The sequence below is a fragment of the Cebus imitator genome, unplaced genomic scaffold (assembly GCF_001604975.1).
Source record: "Cebus imitator isolate Cc_AM_T3 unplaced genomic scaffold, Cebus_imitator-1.0 Scaffold548, whole genome shotgun sequence".
NCBI lineage: Eukaryota > Metazoa > Chordata > Mammalia > Primates > Cebidae > Cebus > Cebus imitator.
Window position 1 is genome coordinate 181,055 of NW_016107863.1, and position 27,594 is coordinate 208,648.

At 61.2% G+C, this 27,594-nt stretch overlaps 1 protein-coding gene across 21 annotated transcripts in view; it reads left to right on the forward strand.

The window, feature by feature from the left end:
- CAMK2B (calcium/calmodulin dependent protein kinase II beta) overlaps window positions 1-27,381 on the forward strand; it is a 104,141-nt gene extending 76,760 nt beyond the window's left edge. For 3 of the 21 annotated variants that reach the window (XM_037733821.1, XM_017515388.2, XM_037733822.1), the window contains 19 exons: window positions 248-320; window positions 3,833-3,935; window positions 4,024-4,107; window positions 4,702-4,796; window positions 4,999-5,121; window positions 5,532-5,615; window positions 6,558-6,600; window positions 7,654-7,728; window positions 12,578-12,615; window positions 12,789-12,860; window positions 14,483-14,527; window positions 16,215-16,263; window positions 17,784-17,897; window positions 18,409-18,537; window positions 20,181-20,309; window positions 25,839-25,914; window positions 26,033-26,127; window positions 26,441-26,675; window positions 27,213-27,381. In XM_037733821.1, the coding sequence (XP_037589749.1) occupies window positions 294-320; window positions 3,833-3,935; window positions 4,024-4,107; window positions 4,702-4,796; window positions 4,999-5,121; window positions 5,532-5,615; window positions 6,558-6,600; window positions 7,654-7,728; window positions 12,578-12,615; window positions 12,789-12,860; window positions 14,483-14,527; window positions 16,215-16,263; window positions 17,784-17,897; window positions 18,409-18,537; window positions 20,181-20,309; window positions 25,839-25,914; window positions 26,033-26,127; window positions 26,441-26,673 (1,614 nt within the window). In that variant the 5' untranslated portion in view covers window positions 248-293 and the 3' untranslated portion in view covers window positions 26,674-26,675; window positions 27,213-27,381. Of the gene's footprint in view, window positions 1-247; window positions 321-3,832; window positions 3,936-4,023; window positions 4,108-4,701; window positions 4,797-4,998; window positions 5,122-5,531; window positions 5,616-6,557; window positions 6,601-7,653; window positions 7,729-12,574; window positions 12,616-12,788; window positions 12,861-14,482; window positions 14,528-16,214; window positions 16,264-17,783; window positions 17,898-18,408; window positions 18,538-20,180; window positions 20,310-25,838; window positions 25,915-26,032; window positions 26,128-26,440; window positions 26,676-27,146 lie in introns of all 21 variants that reach the window. The other 18 variants (XM_017515389.2, XM_017515390.2, XM_037733817.1 and 15 more) reach the window with 18 other exon arrangements.
- The last annotated feature ends 213 nt before the right edge of the window (window positions 27,382-27,594 follow it).

Below are 27,594 nucleotides of genomic sequence, written 5' to 3' on the forward strand. Positions count from 1 at the left end.
TTCTGTGTGCCTGACCATGCCCTCTGAGCAGACTCAGGCCCAGAGGGGAAGGCAGGGCCAGGGCCAGGGTTGCTGGCCTTGGAGGTAAGGAAGGAGCCCCGGAGGCCCTTCCTGGATCTCCTCTCCACTTGACTCCGTCTGTCCCCCGGTCCCCCCAGGCCACACAGCACCATTGCCCCTGCCCCCAGTGCCTCCCCTTGCTGCTCCCCAGGGCCACTCGCACTAACCCACCTGCTGTTTGCCACAGTCACTGCATCCAGCAGATCCTGGAGGCTGTTCTCCATTGTCACCAAATGGGGGTCGTCCACAGAGACCTCAAGGTGAGTCCCCACCCCACTCTGTGCCAGGTGTCTGTCATTTGTACCTGCATGCTGTGTACAAGGAAGTGTGAGGGGCTGGACAGTGTGGAGCACCGTGGAGCTTGGAGGAGGTGAGGTGTGCGTGTGTGTGTGTACTTGTGTGCATGTGTGGAGGAGTGTGTGCGTGCATGTGCATGTGTATGTGTGTGCACATCCTGTGTGGAGGCATGTGTGTATGCTTATGTTTGTGTACGTGTCAGTGTGCATGTGTCATGTGCATGGAATTATGTGTGCATGTGCATTGCATGTGTGCACATGGAGGTTTGTGTGTACATATGTGCATTCCTGGGTGGAGGCATTGTGTGAGCGTGTGTGCATCCTGCACCTGTGTGGGGGTGTGCGTGTATGTGCATACATAGAGGTGTGAGTGCCTATGTCAGTGCATGTGTGGTCATGTGTCTGTATGTGTGCCTGTGTGCATGCATGTATACATATGGTGTGTGTGCATGCATGTGTGTGGAGAGTGTGCATGCATGAGTGTGCGTGTGTGTACAAGTATGTACGTGTGTGCAAATGTGTTTGGGCATGTTTGTGGGTGCATGCATCTGTGAATGTGTACATGTGGGTATGTGTGTGCATGTATGTGTATCCCTGTGTGGGCATGTGTGTGCATGTGCATGTGTGTGCATCTGTGTGTTGGGGGGTTGCCTGCACATGGCCCACCCTACCCCTCTGGGCCTCCAGGGCTGGCGGAGGTAGTCTTCAGAGATCAGCCCATTACACCACATTCCAGCCTGGGCAATAAAAATCAGCTAGGAGCAAAGGTCCACCCAGGGTCTCCTGTGAGCTTCTGGCAAGACTCCACTCCGGCAGGTGGGGAACAGGTGACAGAGAGCTGACGCCTCTGGGAGCAGGGCAGCGAGAGCAGGACTCGCCAGAGTCTGCCATGTCATCCCAGCCCTTTCTCCATATCTCTGCCCCCAGCTCAGGTCTGGGCAAAGCAGTTCTGGGCTCTGTTCAAAAGAAGGTTGGTCACCCCCTAGGGCACAGGGTGGCCTCTCAGAAGTTTAGCTGTCTCTCCCTTCCTCCCTCCCTCTCCTTCCTCCAATCTCCTTTCCTCCTTCTTCAGCCCCACCTCCCCCAAGGCTTGGTTCAGCCTGCTGCTTCTCTGTAGACAGGCAAGCAATGTGGACCCTGGGCCCATCACCCTGGCAGCATTTAAGACCAACCTGCCCATTGGTTTTCATGCTGAATGGGGGTCACACCCTTCCTTAAGCCATCGATGCGGGGGCTGCTCTGGGAGACTCACACCAAGAGCAGATCCGGGACCCTCTCCTGCACCCTTCACACGCCCCCATGCCCCCTGCTCCCTCTCATCTCTGCATCCCAAGCATGTCCTGCTCTGTCTCATCTGAGCTGGCCTCACTCAGGCACCTTTGGGAGGAGAGGGCCCCCAGGTGCTCCCCTCAGGGCTCCATGGGTTGGTGCTAGGACTCAGTGGTTCTTTTGTGAGGAGACTTGGGCACTTTGCTACCAGACCCTGTGATTTATCTGGTTAACTTTGGGGCCAAGGCATAGAAGTGGAGATCAGTGCTACCTCCTCACCAATTTGGAGGACAGGCAGAATTCTTACTGTCTCAACCTCCTGTTGAGGGGGACAGAATATCCTTTTGTCCTGGACAGAAATCCACCGTCTTGATCATGACAGCCCAGGAAGCAGCTGAGTGGTGGGGTTGCTCACCCAGCTGGGGAGGGTGACGGAGAGCAGAGGGCAGTTGATGCCATCCCAGGGGAGCTGCAAAAGAGCCAGCGAGGAGCGTCAGGTCGGGCATCTCTGGGTGGCCCAGCAGGGGTGGGCACAGCCTCAGAGCTACCCTGGAGCCTCCAGGCCTTCTTGCCCAGTGCTTCCTATGGCCCACGTTCACTTAACGCTCCTTATTCTCTAAGGAAGAACTGCTGGTCTGTTTCCTCCGGGGAGGGGGACACATGTGGCAAGTCTGCTTTGGGCTGGGCAGAGAAATGCAGCCGTTGCCCCCTCTGCCTGCAGTCCCTGCCCTCTCCTCTGTCCTTTTCCATGCGGGTGCATAGGGAGCTTGGGGCCCCCAACCCACTCACATTGGCAAAATCGCCATACCCAGAGGCCTGTGGATTGGTGCTCAGTGGACAGGGATGCATGTGTCCCAGCCTTCTGGGCCCCCCAAGGAGACAAGGAGGTGGAGGTAGGGGATGGTGCCCTGTCAAGGGGGCACACGGCCTCATCCCGCCTGCTCAGTAGGGCATGGCTGTAGTTCCCAAGGAAGCTCTGGGTTTCTGCCGAGATACTCACAGCTCGGGGTTGTGGCAGTCTTTCCACATGGGGAGAGCATAATTCATTCATTCTGGGAGCCACTTTTTCACATTTCAAGATCTGTGGGGTTTATGTGTTAAAAGTGGTTGAGGTGGCTGTGTTTCGTCTTTTATGGTGGCTCATCAAGTGGCAGTGTGATCCCGAGGGCAGTGTATCAGATGGAAACAGTGCCAGGACAGCAGGACACTCGCCGGGCGAAGGGGCAGCCTGGGAGGCTGGCCAAGGGGACCCGAGGGCCCCAGGGAGACCCCTGCTGGTCAGGGACAAGGAAGGCCTGCAGCCGAGAGACACCTCCGCCAGGAGGTGGTGAGGCTGATGGGTAGGCCAGAGCCCTGGGCGGTTTGAAGGCTGGTGCAGGAAGGTCCCAGGGGATTCAGTGGCCCTGGGACCCCCTCAGGTCCTCAGTGCCAGGTGTCCTCAGTCCGGGGACAGCAGCCTCCTTGGCGCTGCTGCAGGATTGGGAGCGGATGTCCTTCTGGCTTAAGGGCACTGCTCCCTGTGTCAGGAGTAACTGCCCCCACCTGTGGACACCCAGCAGGTGGGGGCTCAGTGCAGGGCCTCCTTCCCGCCCCATGTGGTGGGGCTGACCAGAGCCAAGAGGACTTGTTGTGTGGATGTCCTGGGCTGCCCCTAGTGCTGGAGCCCCTGGGGACTTCTCCTTGCCCTTTGGGGGTCACCATCTCAGCAGGAAATACCTGAACCTCCCCTCAAGCAGCTCCCCCCCCCCACATCCCAAGTCTCTGGGGAATGGTAAACAGGGAGGGGAGGGAGGGCTGTTGCAGCCCCTCAGCCAGTGGGAGTCCAAGGGCCACGGGAGCCCCCAGCCACTGCGTGGTCAGCCCCTGTGCTGTGGGAACTTTCAGTTTGCTTGTGGTTTTGATCCACATGGCCCCTAGATTGCCCTTCCAGGGTATGGGGATCCAAGCTCAGGCTGAGAGCCAACTTTCGTCTAAAAGGCCAGAGCTGCTGTCCCTGTCCCCAGGGATGGGGGGGCTGTGAGCTTGCAGGCCCAGCATCTGAAACTCAGGTAAAGGCTCAGCTGTGCCCTGCAGACACTATGGGGCAGGGCTCAGACCTGTGCATCTGTCTCTTGTAAACCACTGTTTTCTCTGTTTTGTGACCTCCCCCCTCATAACACCTCTGGGTTTAAACAACGTGCACCCTTGTGCGGGTCACCTCCCTGCAGCCGGAGAACCTGCTCCTGGCCAGCAAGTGCAAAGGGGCTGCAGTGAAGCTGGCGGACTTCGGCCTAGCTATCGAGGTGCAGGGGGACCAGCAGGCATGGTTTGGTGAGTGCCAGGGGCAGGAGGTGTTGGCTGGCAGTCGGTAGAGCAGGCAGTGGTGCTGACAGCCCCTCGTGGCCTCTTCTCTCTCTAGGGTTCGCTGGCACACCAGGCTACCTGTCCCCTGAGGTCCTTCGCAAAGAGGCATATGGCAAGCCCGTGGACATCTGGGCATGTGGTGAGGCCTGGCCCGAGTGGGGGTGGGGCGGGGCCTTGGGTGTTTCAGGACTTCCCGCCTACATCCTGGAGCATGCAGTGACCAGCATGTGTTGCTCTGATCTGGGTTTATCTGTGTCAGACCGGCCCTTGAGCTTCCCTGGCAGGGGTCTTCCTACACAGCCGGGAGCCCCCTTCCCACCCAGATTAGAATTGCTCACATACCCTGGCACACCCCAGTGGTCGCCTGCGCTCAGCAGAGATCTGGTCCAGAAGTGTGCTGGGAGGACGGGAGTGGAGAGGAGAGGTCAGGGACTGTCGGGGCATGGGCAGGGCCACCTCCTTGGGCCAGGGTCACCTACCACAGAGGTGGAGGAGCAGCAGAGGCGGTTGGTGTCACCGACATCCCCGTGATAGTGTGGGTGTGGGGCAGGGTGTGGGGGCTGGCTGTGCCTTTCTGCCCCAGTGTCTGCTGCACAGGTGGGGACAAAGGAATGCTAGGGACCCCAGTGCCCTCCCAGGGCCACAGGAGCCAGGCAGTGACGGCGCAGGGCTTGGGCTCCATGGACAGTGGCACCCTGCAAGTGGCCGCGGTGCTCACAGGCCCCGTCCGCAGGGGTGATCCTGTACATCCTGCTTGTGGGCTACCCACCCTTCTGGGACGAGGACCAGCACAAGCTGTACCAGCAGATCAAGGCTGGCGCCTACGACGTGAGTGCACCAGCCCTGCTCTGAGTGCTCCCTTCCTCTGGGTGTGGCTGGGTGAGGGCAGCATGGGAAGAGGCCAGGAGTGGGGTGAGGCCAGGCTCCTGCTCTCTCAGATTCATGGCTGGAGATGAAGCCCCTTGGAGAATTCTGGCCCCTGCCCAAGAGGGGGCTTCAGGCCCGGCCTGGGCACTGTTTTCTTCTGCAGTTCCCGTCCCCTGAGTGGGACACTGTCACTCCTGAAGCCAAAAACCTCATCAACCAGATGCTGACCATCAACCCTGCCAAGCGCATCACAGCCCATGAGGCCCTGAAGCACCCGTGGGTCTGCGTGAGTCGCCCTTGGTGCCCGCGGCGGGGAAGGGACTCCTGGCGGAGGTGGCTTCGGACTACTCCCCTGGCGAGGGCCCCAAGAGGATCCTATTCCTGACATCCAAGACCTCCCCTGGGTCCCCGGGTGCACCTTGTGGCCTCTGGCTTGGGACACACCAGCACATCTGTGAGGCCTGGGGCTTGGAGGGCATTGGAGGGTAGCAGCGGTCCCTTCCCCTGGCTGTAGTCCTGTCTGTGAGGGACAGAGTGGGCGAGGCAAGGGAAGTCCCAGGCAGGTGGGGACAGACGGCCCTTGCTGCAATGGTGGCTGATCACGTGGTTACCCCTGGGTACTGCAAGCCTTGCTGCCCCAGCCTCTCCCCTGTGCCTCGGGCTCCTGGCTGCCGTGTGACCACCCTTTCCCCACAGCAACGCTCCACGGTAGCTTCCATGATGCACAGACAGGAGACAGTGGAGTGTCTGAAAAAGTTCAATGCCAGAAGAAAGCTCAAGGTGAGGCCCTGGCTCCTAGTCCCCAGCACTGTCATGCTTCCCTGCGTCCCCCTGGGCTGGAGCGGCGGGGCCTTGGAGGGGTCTGAGCAGACCTAGGGGCTGCTGCTGCCCCCAGGACTGAGTGTTAGCAAGTCCCAGACCAGATGCATCAGATGAACTCAGCCCAGCTTGGGAACGAGTCCTGAGGTGACCTGGGGCACGCGCGGCCCCTCCTAGTCGTCTATACCACCTCCTAGCACCCTTTGGAGGGGTTGTCTTAAAGCACCCGCTGCGGGCTCCTCACCCAGGCTCTGCAGACAGCACATGTCCCCTGGCAGTTACACATACGCTTTAGTACAAGCGAGTCTGAAGCTTCCGGCTCAGACAGTTTTGGGAGGGATAGCAGAGTTGGGTGGGCTGGGGGAGGTCAGGGAGGGAGGTGGGCACCAGTAGGGTATCCCACCTGCCTGCTTTGGCCAGGGCTGGCTCAGACAGCCGCATTCGGGCAGTCCCTCTCTGTGTGGACTCTGGGCTGGGGCTTGCTGCCCGACTGCCCTCTGCTGGTCTCTGCACGGTTCTCCCTGGAGCCCCGAGGACTGCTGCCCTTGCTCTGAGCCTGTCAGGAAAAGAAGGGGGCTGTCAGGGAACTAGACCCCAGAGGAGCTGCCATGGTGACCAGCAGTTCTGGCAACCCCTGAGGCTTGAGGGATCTTGAAGCAGTTAGAAACTATAGCTGGTCCGCAGGTTTAGGTCCAGGGTCTGTGTAATTCTGGAAACAGGTGATTTATTGCAGTGCGGCTGCTGGGTTCCTGGAGCTCTTGCCTCTCTGGAAGGCTGAGGTCATGTCCTGCAGGTGCCCATGAGGCTGGGCGTCTGGGCAGGTGGACAGGGGTCTTATCCTGGCCAGAAGCCAGCAGAGAACACTGGCGACACAGCCGCGGTTTTATCTGTGTCTCTCCCCAGGGGGCCATCCTCACCACCATGCTGGCCACACGGAATTTCTCAGGTGAGCCTTTCTTCTCCAAGGAGACAGGTGCTGTCCCCTCCCTGCAGCCCGTGCGGGAGAGTGCCTCCTTCCTCACCAGTCCCCCACTCCTCCTCTGCGGCAGGCCCGCCCTCGCCCTCGGAGCCTGCCCTCAACTCTGACACCCACTGCCCACTTGGCCCCGCTGGGCCCCCTCCTAGAGCGACACCACAGGGTCCTACCCCCCAGCCCATCACCTTCGTGGGGGGTCTGTGTCCCTCCACCCCCTGAACGCGAGCATCTGTGCCCCTCACTGGGGCTCGCAGCATCGCGTGTGTCTGTCCAGGCGTTTGTCGGACATCTGTGTGGCCTCCGTGTCATTTCGAGTGCTCTGAGCAGTGTGTTTTGTGCGGGAGGTGGGCAGGGGGATGCGGGGGGATGCGGGGTGATGCGGGAGGCTCAGGGGCCTCCTTCCAAGTTCTGGAAGAGCTGCAGCCTCCTGCCCCGGCCGCTCAGGATGGCTGGTTGGGAAGCAAGGTTTCTTGGGGGAGGGGGGTCTGTTATAGACCCCTGAGGCCCAGGGTGCTGGCAGACCCATCTGGGGCTTGAGGTTAGCCCGAGTGGAGCCGGCAGCCCAGGCCTGGACAAGCTGTGCCCGTGGCTTCTCCGTCGTCCAACACTCAGTGTGCGAGCGTCTGTGATCCGTCTCTCTCGTTGTCCGTTTGCGTTTGGCACTCCCAACCTTACCCCCATCCTGTTACTTTTGCTGTGATGCTGTACTGCCGGGAACGCGTGCACACGGTCACACCAACACTAATAGGACTGTCCTGTCTGCTCTGTGCCCACCACGCCCTTTGGCATGAGAAGCCCCCACTGGGGTTTCTAAGGAGAAAGGAGGCAAATGCTTTTCCGTGTCAATCAGTCCAATCCTGTTTCTACTCTCTCGAGCAAAGGATTCTGGAACCATCTGTCACCTAAACTTTAACTCTAATCTTCTTCTGCTTCCTTTGTCTCTTTTCTTCCCTTACCTCGCCCACCCCTCGTCTGTGTCCGCCCACCCCTCCCTCCCCCTCGTCTCTAACCCGGTGCTAACAGTGGGCAGACAGACCACCGCTCCGGCCACAATGTCCACCGCGGCCTCCGGCACCACCATGGGGCTGGTGGAACAAGGTAGATGTGTCTCGACCAGCGTCCCGCCCGCTCCCGCCCGTCCCTCCTGCCAGCATGCAGCCCCCTGCTGCACGCAGCTGCTGGCCGGGTTCCAGAGCCACCCCAGAGGCCGCCAGGCCCCCGGGAGCCCCTGCTCCCGTGTGGTCTCATCCAAGCAGAGCCCACCACAAGGGCAGGGAGTCAGCCCCCCAGGCTCCTTGCCTGTAAGTGGAGGGGCTGGGATAGGTGACCCCTGGGCCATGCCAAGCCCTTCTGGTCCCGGCCCCTGAGTCTGGGGGTCTGGAGACCCCCATTGAGAATGGCCTGGACCCCACAGGGAGCCACTGGGCCTGCTGCTGGGGGTGTCTGAATCCTGAAAGTAGAGCCTTGGGGAGCAGGGCCAGAGAGGCAGAGGCCCTTGGGGCAGACTCACACCGGCCCCTCGGGGCCGCACGGAGACGGTGGTCTGTGCTGCTGAGTCCCACACATGCATGTCGGCCCTGAGCACCCCCCAGGATAGGCCGCTCTGGAGCAGGGTGGGAGCTTCAGGCACCCTGAGGAGACTTTCAAGGCTTCCTCTTGGGTTGTTTCTGCAAAGTCCTCCTTCCCTGGCCCCAGACCCTGTGAGGGAGAAGGCCAGCTCTGCCCACCTGCTCCCCTGGGCTGTGCGGGGCCAGAGCCCAGAGGCCCAAGTTGGCTTCTGCCCACCTGCTGGCTTGTGACAATGGGCAGACCCCATGAGGGTGAGGGGACCCCAAGACCTCCTTGCAGCTGCAGCTCGAGCTGAGGACTGGTGAAAACTTAGGTCAGGCCAAGCTGGCAACTCCTGGGCATGGAACACAGAGGGCTGACCCCAGGTCCTCCCTGGGCTGAGCAGCCGAGTTCCCTGTCAGTGCCTCCAATATGGGCTGGGGACCAGACAGAGGTTCCAGGGTGCTGGGGACCGTCTTCCCCAGGCCCCCTCATGACCCCACAGGGTGAGCAGCCCAGTCTTCCCAACCAGAGAAGCCTCCTCCTGAGGAGGCCCAGGCCGTCCTCGGGGAGGGGAGGGCAGTCCGTTCTCCATGAGCCCAGTGGACGCATCCAGCAGGCAGCACCCTGGGAGGGTCCGCTCACGTCTGCTGCATTTGACAGGGCTTTCCAGAGCACAGGCGGGAGGGGCCGTGATTAGGAAAGGGTGAGACTAGTGGCTTCTGGGGAGGTGCTGCTGCCCAGGGTACAGTGCTGAGAGACAGCTGCCTCTATGCTGCCCTGTGCCCGGCGCTCCCGCTGCAGTGTCTGCCTGCCTGCAAGTGAACATAGGGCGACGGTGCATGAGGCCATGCATGTGCAGCTCCACCCTGGGCGCCAAGAGCGGCTCTGTCCTGGAGGGTGGCTGGTGCATGTGGACAGAGCCCAGCATGGCTGTCCTGGGTGACCAGCTAGGGGACGAGGCAGTGGGGCTGAGGGGACCACCATCCTGTTAGGTCAGCCCAGCTCAGCGGCACCCCACAGAAGTGAGCAGGGAGCTCACTTCTCCACCAATGACAGCTGACTCTGGTACCATGGGTCACAATTCCCACATGGCAGAGCCCCCTCAGCCCACAGAGAGAATCCGTCTGTTGAGTGTGCTTCAGTTTGGCCTCCATGGTCTATCCTGCATTGATCGGGTGTAAGAGCAGAGGTGACCACAGTTTCTGGCCAGCTGCAGGGTGGCAACAGTTGCCCAGCCCTGGAGACCCAGGAATGGGCAGTGCCCTCCCACGATGGAGGGCAGAGGGCCTCTCCTTGTCCCACAGAGGCCTACAGAACCCCCAGCCCCGTGGTCTGGGATGTCTGTGGCTGCTCCGTCTCCCCCGGGCTCCTGCTGCACCTAATGCATGCTTTGAACTTGAGACACAGAAAGAAAGTTCCCACACCCTCGAACGCTAGTATAGATGGGTGTCCACAGGACTCTGGCCACAGTGAATCTGGAGTTAATACCAGGCAGAGATGTGAAATGAGAAGCCCCCCAAAAAATGGGTGGCCAGGAGCTATGGGCTCAGGACGGCTGGGCCTATGCACCCCACACTGTGCCCAAGGCATGTACAAGCGATTGTTTTAAAAGCGGGTTCACACGGAAGGACGTTTGGAAACTGACTGAGACAAACCGTCGGCTGCAGGGCTTCCCGGAGCGCTGGCAGCAGCGTCGGCCTGAGTCCTCCGCGGAGGGCTGGTTTGTACGAGGCACCTGCCACCCACTGGACTGTGAACTTCTGTCTTTTTATTTCCCACTGCGGCTGTGATACATCTCCAGTAGCACAGTTTGGAAATGTGGGTTTTGATAGACTCAAGGATCTAAATGGAACCTTCTTAGTAGCAAGGACTGTCCAGGGTCTCTGTCAACCCGCCGATGGGCGTAACTGGTGCCTCCTTTCCTGTGAGAATCTTCTGAGGATGGGCCGGGGGAGGAGTTCAGTTCCACTGCCGCCTAGGGTGCCGCGCCGGCCCCGGTTCCAAGGCAGAGCCCAGCAGGGCCGGGCTGGAAGTGCCGCCGGCTTGCCACAGGCTGCTTGCCTGGCTGTCCTCTCGGGGGTGGGGTAGAAACAGCTTCCCGCACAGCGCCCACTTCAGTTGGCCACAGCTTTTTGAAATGTGTGTTTCTGGAAGGGTCTGGGTCCCATCTTGCTTGTTCAGCTCCCCATGACAAATGTCCTCAAGGCAAGACTGGATGCCTCCTTCCTCAGGCTCCTAGGAGGAGCCTGTCCCCCAGCTGTGTCGGGCAGCTGGTCACCAGCAAGGACAGGATCCCCAGCTGCAGCCTCAGGCTGGCTGGCGCTGGCAGATGTTTCTGGGATGAGTTGTGTATGCTGGAGATGGGAGGGGAGCAGAGAGGGCGGGGTGCACAGAAAGGTGAGGGGCTATGGGAGGCCTGGAACCATGAGTTCCGGGTCTTCAGGACTAGCCTCTCCCTCCACAGAGAGTTACAGGGAAGCAGATTTGAGCCACAGCGAGGTGAAGGGTTTTCAGTCTGCACTGTAGGCAAGCGGGAAGTCGGCATTTCTGGTCCTGGGAACTCATGGGGCCAGGCTATGGTGGGGCACCAGGGAGGTGGTCCTGTGCGCAGCCTCACTGGGTGGAGCCTCAGGCCTGGGGAGGGGAGAGTGATGCCTGGGGCCCCTCCACTTCTCCACAGATCCTGGGAGGGACTTCTGGGCTTCATACAAAATTGTTGAGAGTTAAGAGCTCTGTGAGGAAGGGGATAGAAACTGTGTACCCACTGTACATAGGGTCCCCAGGGCCATGTGCAGCCGCTGCACAGCATGATCCCCAGTCTCCACAGAGCCCAGAGGGGCCAGGGCCATGGAGGAGGCAGCACTGGGCATCGGTACCGGGAGGGGTGGTCAGCAGGCAGCAGGCCCAGGCCTGTCTATGCCCTGCGGGGTGCGGCCTCCTGATCTCCACGGCAACCTGGAGCACCGAGCTCAGAACCACCAGGAGGGCTTGTGGAACGGATGTCCAGCCCCACAGACGTTCTGGCTCAGGAGGGTGGAGGGGGGGCCTGGGAATTTGCATTTCTGACTGTACAAGGCGATTCTGCTGCTGCTGCTGCTGGGGTAGGGAGAGGACCCCGTTTGAGAAGTGCTGCAGTCCTAGGTCAAAATGTGCCTGTCTGTCCCCACCCAGGCCTGCATGGGCAGCACAGGGTCCCCAGGCAGGAGAACCCAATTTCACAGGCTGGCCAGCCAGTGTCCTGGAGCCACGAGGTGGGGGAGGGGTCGGGGGGTGCTGTGCCACCTTCCTTCCCGGCTTGGCCTGGGGCAAGCATCCCGACGTCGTCGGTCCCTCGGGTCCAGCCTGGCTGCTTCTCTAACCCTGCTGCACCGGCTGGCTGGCATGGCCTGGCTCTTTTTGGCAAGCATGGTCCAGGACAAGTCACCTGTGAGACCTGGGCCCCAGGCTTGCGCCCTGCCGGAACCAGCACAAATCTTGTTTTCTCTCTCTCTCTTCCTTCCTCACTCCCTCCCCTCCTCACCTTTCCTTTTCTGTAAGGTAAGCTGACTTCCTCTTTTGTTTTTGTTTTATTTATTTTTAATTTTTAGTTCTGTAATTAAAATCCTAATCGCCATGGAGGGTGTGGGTCCCAGGGGCTGGGGCCAGGCCCCCCGACCTCTGACGGGGAGTGTTAGGGTGAGGCAAGGGGTCCCGCTGTTGGGCCCAAGTGTCCTCAGGGGCTTGTGGGCAGAAAGGCCTGTGCTGGCCCCAGTCAGTGCCCAGAAGCAGCCCCAAGGCCGGGGCTGCCGGGCAGTTTGGAATGAGGGTGAGCAGGGCTGCCCTTGGTGCCTGAGCTGAGAGGCCCACGGGGCAGAGCTCTGAGGCCTGGGTGCCAAGAGGGTGATGGTGCTGAGAGCAGGGAGGGCGCCTGGGCTGGGATAAGCCCCTCCGAGTGGGCAGCCAGCTGCAGCGCACCCACCCCTGCCCGGGGAAGGCGGGACCCAGGAGGGCATGACCTCTGAAGTGCTGGCTCCCCCCACCCATCCTGGCGCTGCCAGTCCTGAGTTTCCATCATGGAGGGGGCACCACCCTGCCTTCCTCTGGGAAGAGCTTGCATGTGGCCCAGAAGCCAAGGGGCCTTCTCAGCACCCACGGGCATTTCTGGGTCTGGTCAGTGGAGAAATCCGGATGGCTGCACAGGCCTGGGGTCATGGAGGAGCCTGGGGACAGGACTGTCCTGGGGTGATGGTACAGCCCCCCACCTGCTCAGAGCCAACCTGGGTGCCGGAGCCACACCTGCCTCAGGACCCTGGGCTTGCTTCTGGGGAAAGAGTGGGGGCAGGCACAGGGGTGGGGGTATACTGCAGCAAGACCCAGGCCTGTCACTCACCACACCTTCTTCCTCCCCATGCAGCAGCCAAGAGTTTACTCAACAAGAAAGCAGATGGAGTCAAGGTGAGGCTCCGGCCGGTTCCTGGGGTGCGGGGAGCCCAGAGCTTGTGGCTTCATCCCCACTCCTTGGGGCTCCCACTCTGGAGTACCCCCGCTCTACGCCCTGGCAGACACGGGAAGGAACGGCGAGCGAGGGGCTTCTCCCACCTAAGGCCTCCTCTTCCCTCTCTCCGCAGCCCCAGACGAATAGCACCAAAAACAGTGCAGCCGCCACCAGCCCCAAAGGGACGCTTCCTCCTGCCGCCCTGGTACTGAGCTCCTCAATCTCTGTGTCTCAGCCCCTCCCACATCCCTGGCTGTGTGACTGCTGATGGTCAGAGGGGGCCCGGTGAAGATGGGGTCTGGCCCTGCCTGGCCTGTCTGACACACACGCCTGGCCCCTGCCCCTCATCCCTCACCGGTGGTGAGGTGGAGACAAGAGGCCACTGTGGGGGATGGGAGTCTCCAATTCAGACAGGCTTAGGGCTACTCTAGGGAGTCCCTGGCTGAGACCCACAGATGTTGGGGTGCAGGGGAGAGGCCCCGCCTCCCACCCATGTTGACTTGTGGGTGTTTCTCCAGCAGTACTTCAGGAAGTCAGTGAGGCAGAGGGCACCCTCTCCCCCAACAGGACTCCACCCTCAGCTCCTCCTTGAACTCCTCACTATAGCCTTGAACTCCTGGGCTCAAGGGATCCTCCTGCCTCAGCCTCCTGAGTAGCTAGGACTATAGGTGCACACCGCCATGCCTCAACAGGCCGACCCACAGACCACTCCCAGGGTCTGGCTTTCAGGGGCTGGGCCAGGCTCTTCGGGGGGAACAGCCCAGAGTGGCACACTCCACAGCCCGTGGGGAGATGGGGCCACACTGGTGCAGTCAGGAGGTGTCTAGGCCAGTGGCAGCGAAGAGGGGCCTTGCCATGGCATCTGTGTTGCGTCAGGGGCTAGCACACCTGTGCTGCTCTGTGGCTGCCTGAGAGGCAGGGCTAAGGGGCTCCCTGCTGGGGAGGGGAGGGGCCCCCACCATGCTCTCCCCCGACAGCACCCCTCACTGCCCTCACTCTGGGGGCTCCTACAGGTGAACCCTACAGCAGTGCTCCCAAGGATGTGAAGTGGCTGGTGGGTGCTGGCCTTCCTGCTGGGGCACTGTGTTGTGTCCCCTCCATTGTCCTAAGAGCTTTGGGGCTTGCTGGCCCATAGGTACCCAAATTTGCTGGAAGCAGGCTTGATGTTCCCTGAGAACCCCAGGCCAGGCTTTGGGAGCTAGCCCCAGACTGCCCACAGGAATGCTGGGTTTACCAAGCGGCCAACCTGAGCCCCAGGAGAGGATAGCAGTCCTGGGAGGGGCGAGCTGCTCAGAGCAGCCAGGCCATGGCCAGAGGGTGGCCTGAGGCCAGCTTACCTAGGACCTCCAGTAGCCAGGGCAGCCCACGTGCCGGCCTCACAGCCAGCCCCATCTCAGACCCTGTCCATCCATGTGCCACTCCCACCCCCATGACATCTCCAAACCTGTGCCCCCCACCATGCTGGGGCTCAGGTTCAGGCAGCAAAGGGTGGGGAGAACTCCCCAAGGCCGAGCCTGGCTTCTCTGGCTCCCACATGCATCGTACAGCTTGTCGGGGCCCCACGCAGTCCATCTCCCGCCCTGGACAGCAGCACCTCCACCAGCCGGGACAGAGTTCCTGTCTGTTCCATCCTGCCAGCTGACCCAGGCTCCTCCCAACTGCTCCACACCGCCTCCATCCCTGTCCCCCACTCTGCTCTGCACTTCTTTCTCGCAGGCTCTGGCCGCCCACACCTTCTTTGTCTCCCTGTTCCCCTCCTGGTGGTCTCTGCTTCCTCCTCTTCTCACTTTCCCTCTCTTTCCTTCCTCTGTCTTCCTTCTTCTGTAGGAGCCTCAAACCACCGTCATCCATAACCCAGTGGACGGGATTAAGGTACTGCCCCTCTTTCTTCCTCCCACTTTCCCCAGGCAGGAGGCTCCGGGCCAGGAGAGAGGTCTGGGGCAGCATTTGTGCCAGAGTGGAGGGCAGATGTGCCGTGGCCCTGGCCGCCCCTCCCCATAGCAGGGCAGGGCCTCAGTCCTGGCTCAGGCCCCAAGTGTGCCCCTGGAGGTGCTTGGTACAGTTGCGCCCAGTCCCCATGTGGCCAGCACTCTCAGACCAGGGCTCCGAGTGTCCCACCTACTGCAGGCAGGGAGCCAGGGCTCCCTGAGTTCTGGAGCGGAGCCTGCATCTCAGGAGCTGTGTCCTTGCCCCTCCTGGCTGTCCTCCACCCTCCTCGCCGTGCGGCCCCCAGTGCTTCCTGCTGAGCAGACCCTCCTTCCTCTGCCGCCCTCTCTGCTCTGCCCATCGGCTCCCATCGCATTGGCATCATCACTTTGGGGCCAGGGAAGGGGCTGGCTCTCTGGGGTGGTGGGAGGGTTGGGGCCAGCGCCCAAGCCATTTCAAAGACTTCCAGAACAGCACCGTTGTACCCAACAAGGCCCTCCAGCCCAGCTCCCCACTAGGCCTAGGCTCCTTACAGAGCCTCCAGAGTGCCTCCGTGGGGACCCCCACTTCCTCTGGCCAGTGCCACCACCCAGCCCATCATCAGAAGACATCTTTCTCCATGGCAGGGACCAGGGGGTCCAAGAGGCACACATGGTTCTAGGCAGCCAGGGCCTGGGTGTTTTCCCCACCTGTCAGCTAGGGACTGGTGTCCCTGGGACACATGTGTGTCTGGGGTGGGTCATGTTCTCTGCAGGACCCCTACACAACCTCTAGGCTGTGGGAACTGTGCCCCTGCACCTGAAGATACGTAGTTTTGGTCTAGGGCCCCGAGCACTGTCCAGGCAGAGTCCAAACCAGAGGGAGGTTCCCCAGGGACCTTGTAAGATGTTTTTCCTGAGGAGCAGAGCAGGCCTCCTGGGGACCTGGAGGGTGGTCTTTTGAAGCGCAGCAGCCCTGGAGTAGGGTGGGAGAGGCTGGGGCCACCTCTGCCCTCTAAGGCCACCTGAGAGGTGAGGCTGGGGCCTGGCTGGACATTCAGTCCCAGTGGGGCAGGTGGCGCTGAGGGAATGTGGGTGGCAGGTGTGCTCTCCCTGGGGCCAGGCCGAGGTGCCTGGAGCCCTGTGCGGCTCTGCAGAGCTCCTGGGAACGCCTCGCTCTGTCTTTTGGATTACACCTGTGGCTGCTTGATCCGGAGCCAGCCAATCCCATTATGTCTTACGTCTTGGAATTTCAAAAAGCCTCTTTTCCTCTCTTGTTAAAGAGTCAGCTGAGCATACCAGTCTCTGCCGGAGGGAGAAGTGGAGCCCTCGTGTGTTGGGGATGCAGGGTGGCCACAGCACTAGGGTGGCAGGGCTAGCCTCTGACTCCGTGCCAGCCTGTGCCGGCTGCAGTGAAAATGCACCCTGGTGAGGGGTGCCCTCCCAGGGACCAGCACAGAGCTGGGGGCCTTCTCTGGTTGCTGCCACATGAGGTCCACAGAGCTGGCCTTTAGGCCCGGTCGAAGCAGCTGGGACAGAGGTCAGCGTCAGCACCTGGCCTGGTCCCGACAGTCCCAGCCCCGTCCACCTGCCCTCAGCCACATCCCATCTGTCCTCGGCCACATCCTGACCCGCTGCCTCCCGTGTTTCCTCAGGAGTCTTCCGACAGTGCCAACACCACCATAGAGGATGAAGACGCTAAAGGTACCTGCACTCGAGTCCTTGTCCCCAGCAGCCGTGGTGCTTCTGGGCTGCTCCTTGAGGAGGGTGGCACTCGGGCAGGGTCAGCTCTCCTGTGATGCTTGGTGTGTGCGGGTGTTCGGGGGGCTCGGGGGCCCTGCAGCTGCTATCCCGCCCTGAGCCTGGATGTCAGGCCTGCCCAGGGGGTGGGAAGCGTGGCAGACATGACAGCAGCCAGGCAGTCTCGGTCTCCGAGGCCACATGAGGAAGCCACAGCTTTTCGTGGGCATAGGTTCTCACACCAGGACCCTCACGGGGAAGAGGTTCATGGGTAGAATTTATTCCAAGATGCTGTCCTTGTCTTAAAGCTCCTTAAGGTTGCATTTCTGTCCAGCGCGTGCTTGCCGAGTGGCCAGGCAGCTGGGTGGGCGTTTCTGGGTTTGCCTTCGCTAAGCCAGGAGCAGCCTCCTGCGGTGGGCTTCTGCCGCACAGCGATTCCAGGGCCCCTCCCATGCTCATGCTCACCCAGGTCAATGTCTTGTGTGTTCCCCAAGAGGCCCCCAGGACACCTGGCACTAGGGCATGCTCCACGGAGTCCGCCGCCTCCAGACCACCCACTGGCCTGTGCTGCCCTGGCCTCTGCTGGCTCTGGCTCCTGACCCTCGTCACTCACACGGTCACCTAGATAAGCCCTGAGCTGCCCTCAGGGCTGCCCCAGTGCCCCACAAGGGTCAGCCATGCTGCCAGTTTAGGGGAGAAAATGTCTTACCTGCCCAAAGCACAGCCTCACTCCTGCCCAACCTACACAGCTGTGATGCTGTCCCCAAGCAGAGATGAGCATGGACAGGACTTTGGGCCCTGGACGCTGGAGAGTGGGTGTTAGTGTGTTTCCCCTGCAGTCTGGAACAGGCCCGAAAGGCAACAGCATGGAGGCTGTCCAGAGGTTCTGCCATCACCCCCAGCCCGGTGGGGCGCTGAGCAGTGAGGGAGGAGACCTGGGAGGGGGTCCCAGCCTGGAGCCTGCAGGGGAGACAAAGAGACACCCAGAAAGCCAGCAACGTGGCTCAGATCTGAGACTGCACAGCCTGTCAAGGTGGAGGCAGACACCCCCACCCCACCTGGTGCAGAAAGAAGCCCTGCCAGGCTGCCCAGAGACTGGTACACAGTCCAGACAGGCCCAGTGGCCATCATGCCCCTCCAATAACTGTCACTCCCTCTCCATGGGCCTGGTCTCTGCTGGCTCTGGCCAGGGGTGGTCACAGCACTAGGGTGGCAGGGTGGCCTCTGACTCCGTGCCAGCCTGCACTGGACCGTGCCGCTCTGGCCTCTGCTGGCTCTGGCTCTGGCACCGCCCGGTATTGGCTCCTTCAGCCCTCACATACCTGCTGTGGCCACTGCAGGCCCAGGACCCCCACAGGGTGGCCATCCCAAGTATCCACCTGTCACCCCTCTCTCCCTCTTGGCCTCCCCCTGTCCTTCTCCAGTCGCCTTCTTTTCCTGCGGGCGCCCCTGCCCGCCTGCCTGCCTCACCTGTTCTGCCTCAGCCCCCAGAGTCCCTGACATCCTGAGCTCAGTGAGGAGGGGCTCAGGAGCCCCAGAAGCTGAGGGGCCCCTGCCCTGCCCATCTCCGGCTCCCTTTAGCCCCCTGCCAGCCCAATGTAAGTAGCCTGGGCCCTGCTGCTGTGGGGGTCAGGTTGGAGGGCAGGCAACCACCTAGAGGGGCTGCTCCAGAGCCAAGGACAGGCTAAGCTCGGACCCTGGCTCCTGTCTCATGGCCCCACAACCCATCACTGGGGCTTCCCAGGGTGGCCTCAGCCCAGCGAGCCCCACCTCTGAGGCAGGTCCTGGAGCACTTTGCTGCCCAAGGCTGCTGGGCAGGACGGGAGGTCCCAGAGGCTCAGGCCTCAATTCCAGTCTTCAGGGCTGGCCCAGGCCTCACTCCACCTCAGCTCAGGGGAGTTTCTTGCTGTTGAGGCAGCTCTGATTTGGTGCCTGACCCCAGGGCCCCAGGGGTCTAGGACACGGGACCCCTCCACTGCCCTCCTCCGCCTTGTCACCTCCTCGTATGTCTGTGCCCACCACTCTCTGGCTTGGCTGTCTGCCCATGGGTTTCTCTCCTGCGTGACCCCGTGCCTGCCTTGTGTTTACGTCTCGTCTGTTCCACCCCAGCCCCCAGGATCTCTGACATCCTGAACTCTGTGAGAAGGGGCTCAGGAACCCCAGAAGCCGAGGGCCCCCTCTCAGCGGGGCCCCTGCCCTGCCTGTCTCCAGCTCTCCTAGGCCCCCTGCCCGCCCCGTGTAAGTAGCGGCTCCCAGGCCTGTCGCCTCTGCTGCGGACAGCTCCCTGCGAATGGCCAGCGCTCAGCAGCTTCCCACCTGCGTGCACGGCCCAGCTACCCTGCCCTGGTGCCGCAGCCTGGCATCCTGCCCTGGCGGGGCTTCCGTGGGCTCCCACGCTAACCAGCAGGGCCGCTCCTGGCTTCTCCCTCAGGGCCCAGCTCCCTCCACTGCTCCTGTTCCCACTGCCACTCCCCACTCGCTGTCCAGCCCCAGGACCCTCCCAAAAGGGTCTGTCCCAGCCTGGGGCAGCCCTGGCCCCTCTGAGGCCCCCTAGTCCCCTAGGCCCTCTCTGCTGACCACTGTCGCAGCCCCACAGACTGTACACCCACCCGGGGCCCTGCCTATGGTGCCCCGGAGCCTGCACTCAGGGCCACCCTGTTTCCTGATGTGACCCCAAACCCTGAGCGCCCTCCATCAGTCTAAGGGGCTGAGGAAGGTGCCAGAACTGGAACCCCAGCCAGGGTCCCTGGAGCTCGCCAACGGGCTATCATGGAGAATGATAGGCCTGGCCTCCGCTGACCTGGGCTGTCCTCACGGGGCCCGGCCTGGCCTCCTCTGTGCCACCAGCGACTCCCGCCTCTTCCTGTAACTCCGCCCAGAGCTCCTCAAGGACCACTTACCTGACAGCTTTTGCTGACCAGCTGCCTCTCCGAGCAGGGTGCCCTCTGCCCACAGCAGCTTCAGCCCACCCCACCCGACAGCGAGAACATCTGCCTCCACTCCTGCAGCCTCCTCCCCATGCACCATGCTGTCCCCAGCAGCACCCTCTGTCCCCATGTCTCCTCTGTCCCCCCTTGTCCCCTTGGTCCCTACTACAACCCCTCTACCCTCCATCCCTCTCCGTCCCCCTAAGTACCCCCTCTGTCCTGACATCCCCTCTGTCCCCCAGGTCCTCCTCTGTCCCCCAAATTCCCCCGTTTCCCTCGAGTTTGTTTTCCTCCCCATACTCCCTTCTGTCCCCCACATCATCCTCTGTCCCCCACACCCTCCCCTGTCCCCCACACCCTCCCCTGTCCCTCACATTCCCCCCTGTCCCCCCACATCCCTTCCATCCCCCCACATCACCTCCTCTACCCCACATCCCCCTCTGTCCCCCCACATCCCCCTCTATCCCCTACATCCCCCTCTGTCCCCCCACATCCCACCTGTCCCCCAACATCCCTTCCATTCCCCCATATCCCTCTGTACCCTGCATCCCCCTCTGTACCCCCACATCCCCCTCTGTACCCCCACATCCCCCTCTGTCTCCACATCACCCTTGATCCCCTCACACCCTGCTCTGCCCCCTATACCCCACTCTGTCCCCCCACATTCTCCTCTGTCCTCCAAGTCTCCTCCATTTCCTGTTTCCCTCTCTGTCCCCCAAGCTCCCCTCTGTCCTCTAAGCTTCCCCCTGTTCCCCACATCCCCTCTATCGGCCCATGTCCACCCTCTTCCCCCCACACCCTCTATCCTCCCTCCCTCCCCTCTGTCCCCTCGTGCCCCAACCCCCTGTCTCCCTCTGTGCCCACCACTCTCTGGCTTGGCTGTCTGCCCATGGGTTTCTCTCCTGCGTGACCCCGTGCCTGCCTTGTGTTTACGTCTGATCTGTTCCACCCCAGCCCCCAGGATCTCTGACATCCTGAACTCTGTGAGGAGGGGCTCAGGGACCCCAGAAGCCGAGGGCCCCTCGCCAGTGGGGCCCCTGCCCTGCCCATCTCCGTCTCTCCCTGGCCCCCTGCCCGCCCCGTGTAAGTAGCACCTTGAGTGGCTCTGGCAGTGCCTGCCCGGAGGGGCTCAGGGCGTGTGAGCCGGCAGTGGTGCTCTGGGAAGGGCCAGCTTGCAGGGGAGGGCGGGGGCGCAGGATCCCTCCGCTGGGTCCCAGGGAATGGCTTTGAAGCACATGAAGGTGCCACTGAGTCTCTGAAAATAGAGGTTATGATTATGAAGCATGTGTGAAACCTGCGTGTAGGAAGAGTGTCTGAAAGAGCAGGTTTGTCGCCGACGCCAGCACTCTTGACCCTGAGATCCATAGCTTTTCCTGATGTGAGGGGAATGGGCGGCAGAGGGTCCAAGCGTGTGGCAAGGGCTGGCACGCCGGGAGCTGCCGGTTTGTGTCGAAGTGGACCTGCTGGGCAGGGAGAGAAAAGTGTCAGTTCCAGCCTGAGGCACTCTGGCATTCGAGCTGCCCAAGTCCAGACAGCAGGGAGCAGGTGGGGATCGGAGGGTACAGATCTAGGGGGCAGCTAGGGCCAGGCTGAAGCAGAGCGGGCGGGACGGGAAGCAGAGGCTGGGCTGGGCGGCCTCCAGTCAGGGAGGAGCCAGGCTGGGCCACCTCCCGGCCTGTCTGCTGACTGCCCACAGTATCGCTTACAGGGATGGATGACATCCCAGGGCTGCCGCCACCCCTACCTGTGGGGAGACACCAGGCTGGGGGTGGTGCGGAGATGCTCTCAGAGAAGAGGCTGCTGGGCCAAGGGCTCGGCATGGCAGGGCAGTGGCTGGGTGAGTACCTGAGGAACAGGTAGGGTCTGCGTGCCCTCATCCCATCTGCAGACTGGGCCTGGGGGCTGCTGCCGGTGACCAGGGCCAAGGGGAGTGGACACAGCGGCCCGAGAGGGGGACGTATCCTGTAGGCTTAAAGGGGCACTGGATTCACCCGGTGCCAGAGAGGGCGGGGGCAGCCTCTGGAGGGACACCCACCCCCTGAGCATTCTGTGGTCGGCCGAGGACCCCCAGCAGGGGCTGACTGCGGGGTTCGGAGGCGAGCGGCTAAGGGGAGAGACCAGGTTCTTGAAGGTGAGGTCGGGGTGCCTGGGTGGCCAGAACTCCAGGAGGGAGGGGCCGCCATGCAGCTGGGGTGGGGGCACAGCAGAGCTTCTGGGAATGGTCAGAACCCCCCACACCCGCCATGTCCGCAGCAGCTCCTCTGATTTTAAGGGCTTGCTCTCCGTGCAGAAATGGAGGAATGTGCCCAAAGGAGCCTGCCTGGAAGGTCACCCCATCAGGTTGGCATGACCCCACCCCAGGGCTACAGCCTGCCCTCAAGGTCTGTGCAGTAGCCGGGGGTGAGTCCTCTTAAGGGCAGGGCCTGGGCTGGGTGCAAAGTGGCCAGCTCGGGACTCAGTGCCCAGGCTCACCTTCAGGGGCTACAGTACAGACCTGCCCCTCCAGAGTCTGCCCTGAGCTTGGCTGGGGAGGCAGAGGCTGCAGGAAGGCGCTGTGAGCAGGGCAGGATGGAGATTCGTGTGGCCCTCCTGGGAGGGGCTGGGCAGGGCTGGGAGAGGGGTGGGCAAGACGTTCCAGGAACTTGGGGAGAAGAGGAGTCTGGGCACTGCCCTGAGGGCACCTGGGCCCAGGCGGAAGGTGGCCGGTTCTGGGCCATCCTACAGGCCAATCAGGGGCCCCCTCGTTCCTCCAGAAGGCACCCACCAGCTGTGTAAATAGGGCAGGTGTCCCCCAGCCTGCCTCAGGCCCTGTCTTCTCCCCACCCACGCTCTCTAATCTCAGATTATACGAAATCCAGCCTGATCCCTGGGCAGCTGCCCTCCCTCCCGCAGCCACCTCTGGCTCTGAGAGATGGGGCTTGGGGTCCCAGGAGTCCAGGCCAGGATGAGAACCCGCTCTGGCCCCAGCTGGACTCGTTGGGCCTGCCTGGGCCTGCCACCTCACCCCAAGAAAGCCATAGGCAATTTGAGGCTCCCTTTCACGTTGGGGCACCTGAAAGTCCTGACCTTGAAGAGACTCTTGGCACGGGCAGACCCTCCAGGCCCAGACCCTGCCACTGCCTCCCCTTTGTGCCTGGAGCTATCAGGACAGCTTGTCCTCAGCTAGCAGGCTTCCCCACCCGGCACTCCCTCATGTTGGGCCCCCTCCCTTCCCTCCCTCGGGGATCATGCCCTTCTTCAGAGTCCCGGGTATCGAGGACACCAAAGTGCCCATATGCTATGTGGGGAGGTGGAGTGGGGGCTGGGTCAGGCTGGGCAGCGCCGTTCCGCAGGGCAGAGGCAGGCTCGGCTTCCCGTCTGTGGAATGGATGGGTGGCTCTCACAACAGACCTGCTTCCCACCCTTCAGCGTGGTTACCACTCTTGATCGGAACTCTGACCACACATCTCCTCTTCTGTTTACACACTTTTCCCACCAACTCCCTTTTTAATTACAATTTGTTTAAAAGCACTGCATATTACTTCATTAGACGGAAGATTAGTTTCACTTACCACCAGTGTAAGGTAACTATAGAACCAACGCAGACTGGAAAGCACGTGAAATAGTGTCACTCTCTCCTCCATTCCAGCTGCATGCTGCTGTGCGCCTGAGAACCCCCGTGGAGTGGGAGGGCAGCTCTCTCTGTCCATTAGAAAGGGGGATTAACTAAGAGACAGGAGGTGTTTGGGACATGTGGACACCGGACTTCTCTCTTGATGCAAGAAGGACAGAGCTAGGCAGCTTAGTGGAGTCCAGCTCGGGGGCTACTGGGAGGACTGGCTGCAGGTGGAAGAGAGGTCAGACCTGAAGCTTGGGGCCACCTCCAGGAAAGGACAGGTGAAAGGGGGGCATGAGGCAGGGGAGAGGCAGGTGCCAGGCAGAGGGTGGAGAAGAGGCAGGAACGTAGCAGCTGGGGTGGGGGTAGGGCAGGCCCTCAAGTGTCATATGCCACTGTCCTGGGTCCCACGGGCAAGGACAGGAACAGCCATAGCATGCGTTAGGACAGAGCCCTGTGCCTTCCCGGAGCTGGGCAGGTGGAGTGGGGCCAGGAAAGGGACTCGTGATGGCCGCAGCAGGAACTGGAGGGGAAGGGTCCTCTGGAGCCTGTAGCCCACCTTCCTGGGGGGCAGCTTTCCAGGGTCCATCAGGTGGGTGGGAACTGGGATTCTATAGCAAGACTGCCCTGAGAACCATCCATGACTTGGTCTAGTGAAAGTTAAGCAAGAAAGGGACACATGCTGGCAGCAGAAGTGCAGCTGGGTCAGGAGAGAGGGCCTTTCCAGACAGGGGCAATCCAGGGGTGCCCACGCCACAAAACACAGGCACACACAACCTGTGTACACTCACAGGCACTGCACATACACCTGTACACACAGGTGCTCATGCATGTGGATGCACTTCATGCACACACATTCCCACACACACCTGCCTGCACACATGCATGCGTCCACACATGCACAGGCACAAGCGATCACGTGTACATACATGCATATGATCACATACATGAACATGTGTTCACCCCACTCCTCAGGTGCTCTTGGCCCCTCCTACTGTCATGGTGCAGCAGGGGACATGAGGCCCCAGAGCAGACAGGTGCAGCACAGGCATTCCCAGGCAGCACCCACACACATGCATGAGCACACCTGGGCGTGTGGCGCCTTCTTCGTGGGCTCAGTCCAGCTGCCAGGTGGGCTCCCTGGTGAGGTGAGCTCCTAGAGGCCGGGTGGGAGAGAGAAAGGCAACCCCACCACAGGGCGTGCTTAGAATTCCCTCCTCTGGCCAGGTGCGATGGCTCACGCTTGTAATCCCAGCACTCTGGGAGACTGAGATGGGGAGAATCACTTGAGGTCAGGAGTTCAAGACCAGCCTGGCCAACATGGTGAAACCATCTCTACTAAAAATACACACAAAAAATTAGCCAGGTGTGGTGGTGGGCGCCTGTAGTCCCAGCTACTCGGGAGGCTGAGGCAGGAGAATCCCTTGAAGCCGGGAGGCGGAGGTTGCAGTGAGCCGAGATCATGCCACTGCACTCCAGCCTGGGTGACAAAGCGAGACTCCCATTTCAAAAAAAAAAAAACCAGGATTTCCTCCTCTGGGAATTTAGACCACAGACAGGTCACATGTATGGCCATTGGAGGCAGCACTCACAGCTGAAAAGAGGAAACCACACCACAGGGCCTGCCTTCTTGGTGAAAATGGTGTCCTGCAGGGCAGGCAACTGTTTGAGGGTGGCATCCCAGGTGTGGCCTGCAGCAGCCTGAGGGTCACAGAGCACAGCGCTGGGAGTACAGAGACCCCCAAGGGAGAGTTCCCAGGAACCTGCTTCCGGTGCACTCCTGGGGGTTTGAGTTGTTTCCATGGACAAATTACTTTGAGAAATTACTGTTACTCATGTGTATAGGTGAGCGTGTGTGTGCATGTGTGTTCTGTGTGGGAGTGTGCGTATGTGTGCTTGCCTGCATATATATCCTCGCAGAAATGGCTGGGGACCTCACTCAAGACGATAGATCTGTCTGAAGAGAGTGAATGAAGCAAGATTGAGGAGAACACAGGCATCTTCAAACTGTATGTGTGGTGTGGTGCTTTATTTCTTTTAAATGCATCTAAACTGAATAGGAACATGTTAAGATTTGAATCTGTAGAATGTAGGTTCTATTGTTCTTTCTGCATCTTCCACACGTTTAAAATATTTTACAATGAAAATAAATTGTAGGTAAAGCAGCAACACGGACTGCGGGTGAGCGCCCTGGAGGCCAGTGAGGACCAGCTTGGCTGGGCCTGTTGGAAGCCGAGGGGAATGGGCAGGAGCCACAGGCAGGCTCCCTGGAGAAGCCTGGGTATGGGGGTGCGAGGAAATGGGGGTGTCTGCAGGGATAGCAGGTGGAGCCAGCAGGATGCAACTCCTATGAGAAAGTGGGGAACAAGAGACCAGCTTGCTCTTCCTGCTGCCGGGACACCCCTGGTCATCGGTCTGGGGAACCCTGCAGCCCCCGCTGCGCCTGGCCGCCCCCTGCTGCTTCCTCCTTCTCGGCCTCCTCGTGGCCTTACTGATGGCTCCTTCAAGGCCGGTCTCTCCTTCTCGCCTGGTGCCTGTACTCAGTAGCCCCTCATCAGAGCTGCTGGGTGAAGGAAGCACTAAGAGCCCAAGGCTCGGGAGGAGGGTGGGGCCGGGAAGCTGCAGGGAAGCATGGGGCGAGGTCTGGTGGGCCCGGTGGCCGGCCCACAGGTGGGCAGGAGGGAGACTGCAGCGGATGGCGAGTGGGGCCAGGAGGGCAACCTCTGGGTAAATTGTGGGCGATTTTTTTCTGTCTTTCTGCATTTTCCAGGCATTTTGTAATGTGGATAGAACATTTCTGTCATTCACAAATATTTTAGTTAAGTAAGATGGAAGCTGTTGCACTTGGAAATGAGGAAGCCACTGGGGAGAGGGCTGAGAGGATCTCTTCTGTGAGGAGCGGCAGGAACACGGAGTGGCTGCAGCTTGCGCTCCCCCAGGCCCTCCCCTGGGCTGTGTGGAGGGGTCTGGGGGCAACGGGCCAGCGCCCATGGTCACCTGACCGTGTCTCCCCACAGCCCGGAAGCAGGAGATCATCAAGACCACGGAGCAGCTCATCGAGGCCGTCAACAACGGTGACTTTGAGGCCTACGCGTGAGTCCCCGGGGCTGGGGGGGGGGATGTGCAGGACAAGGCTGTGGGACTCTGGGTGGGGGGCCTGCTCCAAGTCAGGGGTCCACAGGGCCCCTCCTCACTTGGATTTGGCCCCCAGGAAAATCTGTGACCCAGGGCTGACCTCGTTTGAGCCTGAAGCTCTGGGCAACCTGGTTGAAGGGATGGACTTCCACAGATTTTACTTCGAGAACCGTGAGTGAGGGAGCCGAGGAGGGCATGAGGGGGCGGTGCCCCGAGGAGAGCCCCTCGACCCCTCCCAGGGGCAGCCTGGTGGCTGCCTATGGAAGCCCTGCCCCTCTGTGCCCAGGGTTGGCCAGCCCCCCCTACCCGCCCACAGAGGCCATACCTGGCCCCCAGAATCTCACTCTTGGAGGGCCCATGCGGCTCCCAGGAGAGCCGAGCCTCCCCAGTAAGGGGAGTTAAGAGGGAAGGGGTCGGGCTGGTGGGGTGGAAGGTGGGCACCAGGCAGCCACAGCACCTGAGACCCCCGCACTGCTGTCTCTAGTGCTGGCCAAGAACAGCAAGCCGATCCACACGACCATCCTGAACCCGCACGTGCACATCATCGGCGAGGACACCGCCTGCATCGCCTACATCCGGCTCACGCAGTACATCGACGGGCAGGGCCGGCCCCGCACCAGCCAGTCTGAGGAGACCCGCGTGTGGCACCGCCGCGATGGCAAGTGGCAGAATGTGCACTTCCACTGCTCGGGTGCGCCCGTGGCCCCGCTGCAGTGAAGGTGAGTGCCCTGGCCCAAGTGACAGCTGGGGCAGAGGGGTGGCCGTGGTGTGAGCGGCTGCAGCCCGGGGAGGCAATGGGGAGCAGTGGGGCCTGTGGCAGAGACCACGCCTGGGGTGCCCCTGAGCTTTCCTAGTGAGGCCACGGGAATGATGTGAGGGACCACAGCAGGCTGGGTATGGCGGGCCTCCCCAGAGGACTGAGGAGCTGACGAGGGCCTGAGCCGTGGCGCTGGCCAGAGCGGGGTGGGTTGTAGGTGGATGGGCCCCGGGGAGCGCACTCCTGGGCACTGTGCCCTGTTTGTGAGGACTGTTAGAGCCCCAGACAGACTTTCCCAGGTGGCGGGTGCAGCGGGCCCAGAGCCCAGTTTTACAGGGATGGTAGTAATTGGGCTGGGCACCTTGAACCCCTCTCTTGAGTGGGCCCTTTTCTGGACGTTAACTTTAACCCTCCCTGCGGTGCCGTGTGGCAGACAGCAGAGCCTGGGGGTGGACGGGAGAGGGGCTGCTGAAGAGCTGACCCACCCGCCCCGTTTCAGAGCTGCGCCCTGGTTTCGCCGGACAGAGTTGGTGTTTGGAGCCCGACTGCCCTCGGGCACACGGCCTGCCTGTCGCATGTTTGTGTCTGCCTCGTTCCCTCCCCTGGTGCCTGTGTCTGCAGAAAAACAAGACCAGATGTGATTTGTTTAAAAACAAAACAAAAAAAAACAAGATGACGACGATAACCACACAAAAAAATTGACATCAGATGAAATGAAAAAAAAAAAAAAAAAACAAAAGGAAGGAAAAAGCTGTAAAAATCACTGGCATTCGTGGGGCCGCTTCCCACCCAAGCTCCACGTGTGTCCGTCTGTGCTCCTGGCCCTCTGGGGGACCAGTTGGGACACGAACTTGTCCGCCAGGCCCCCGTCGCGTGCTGAA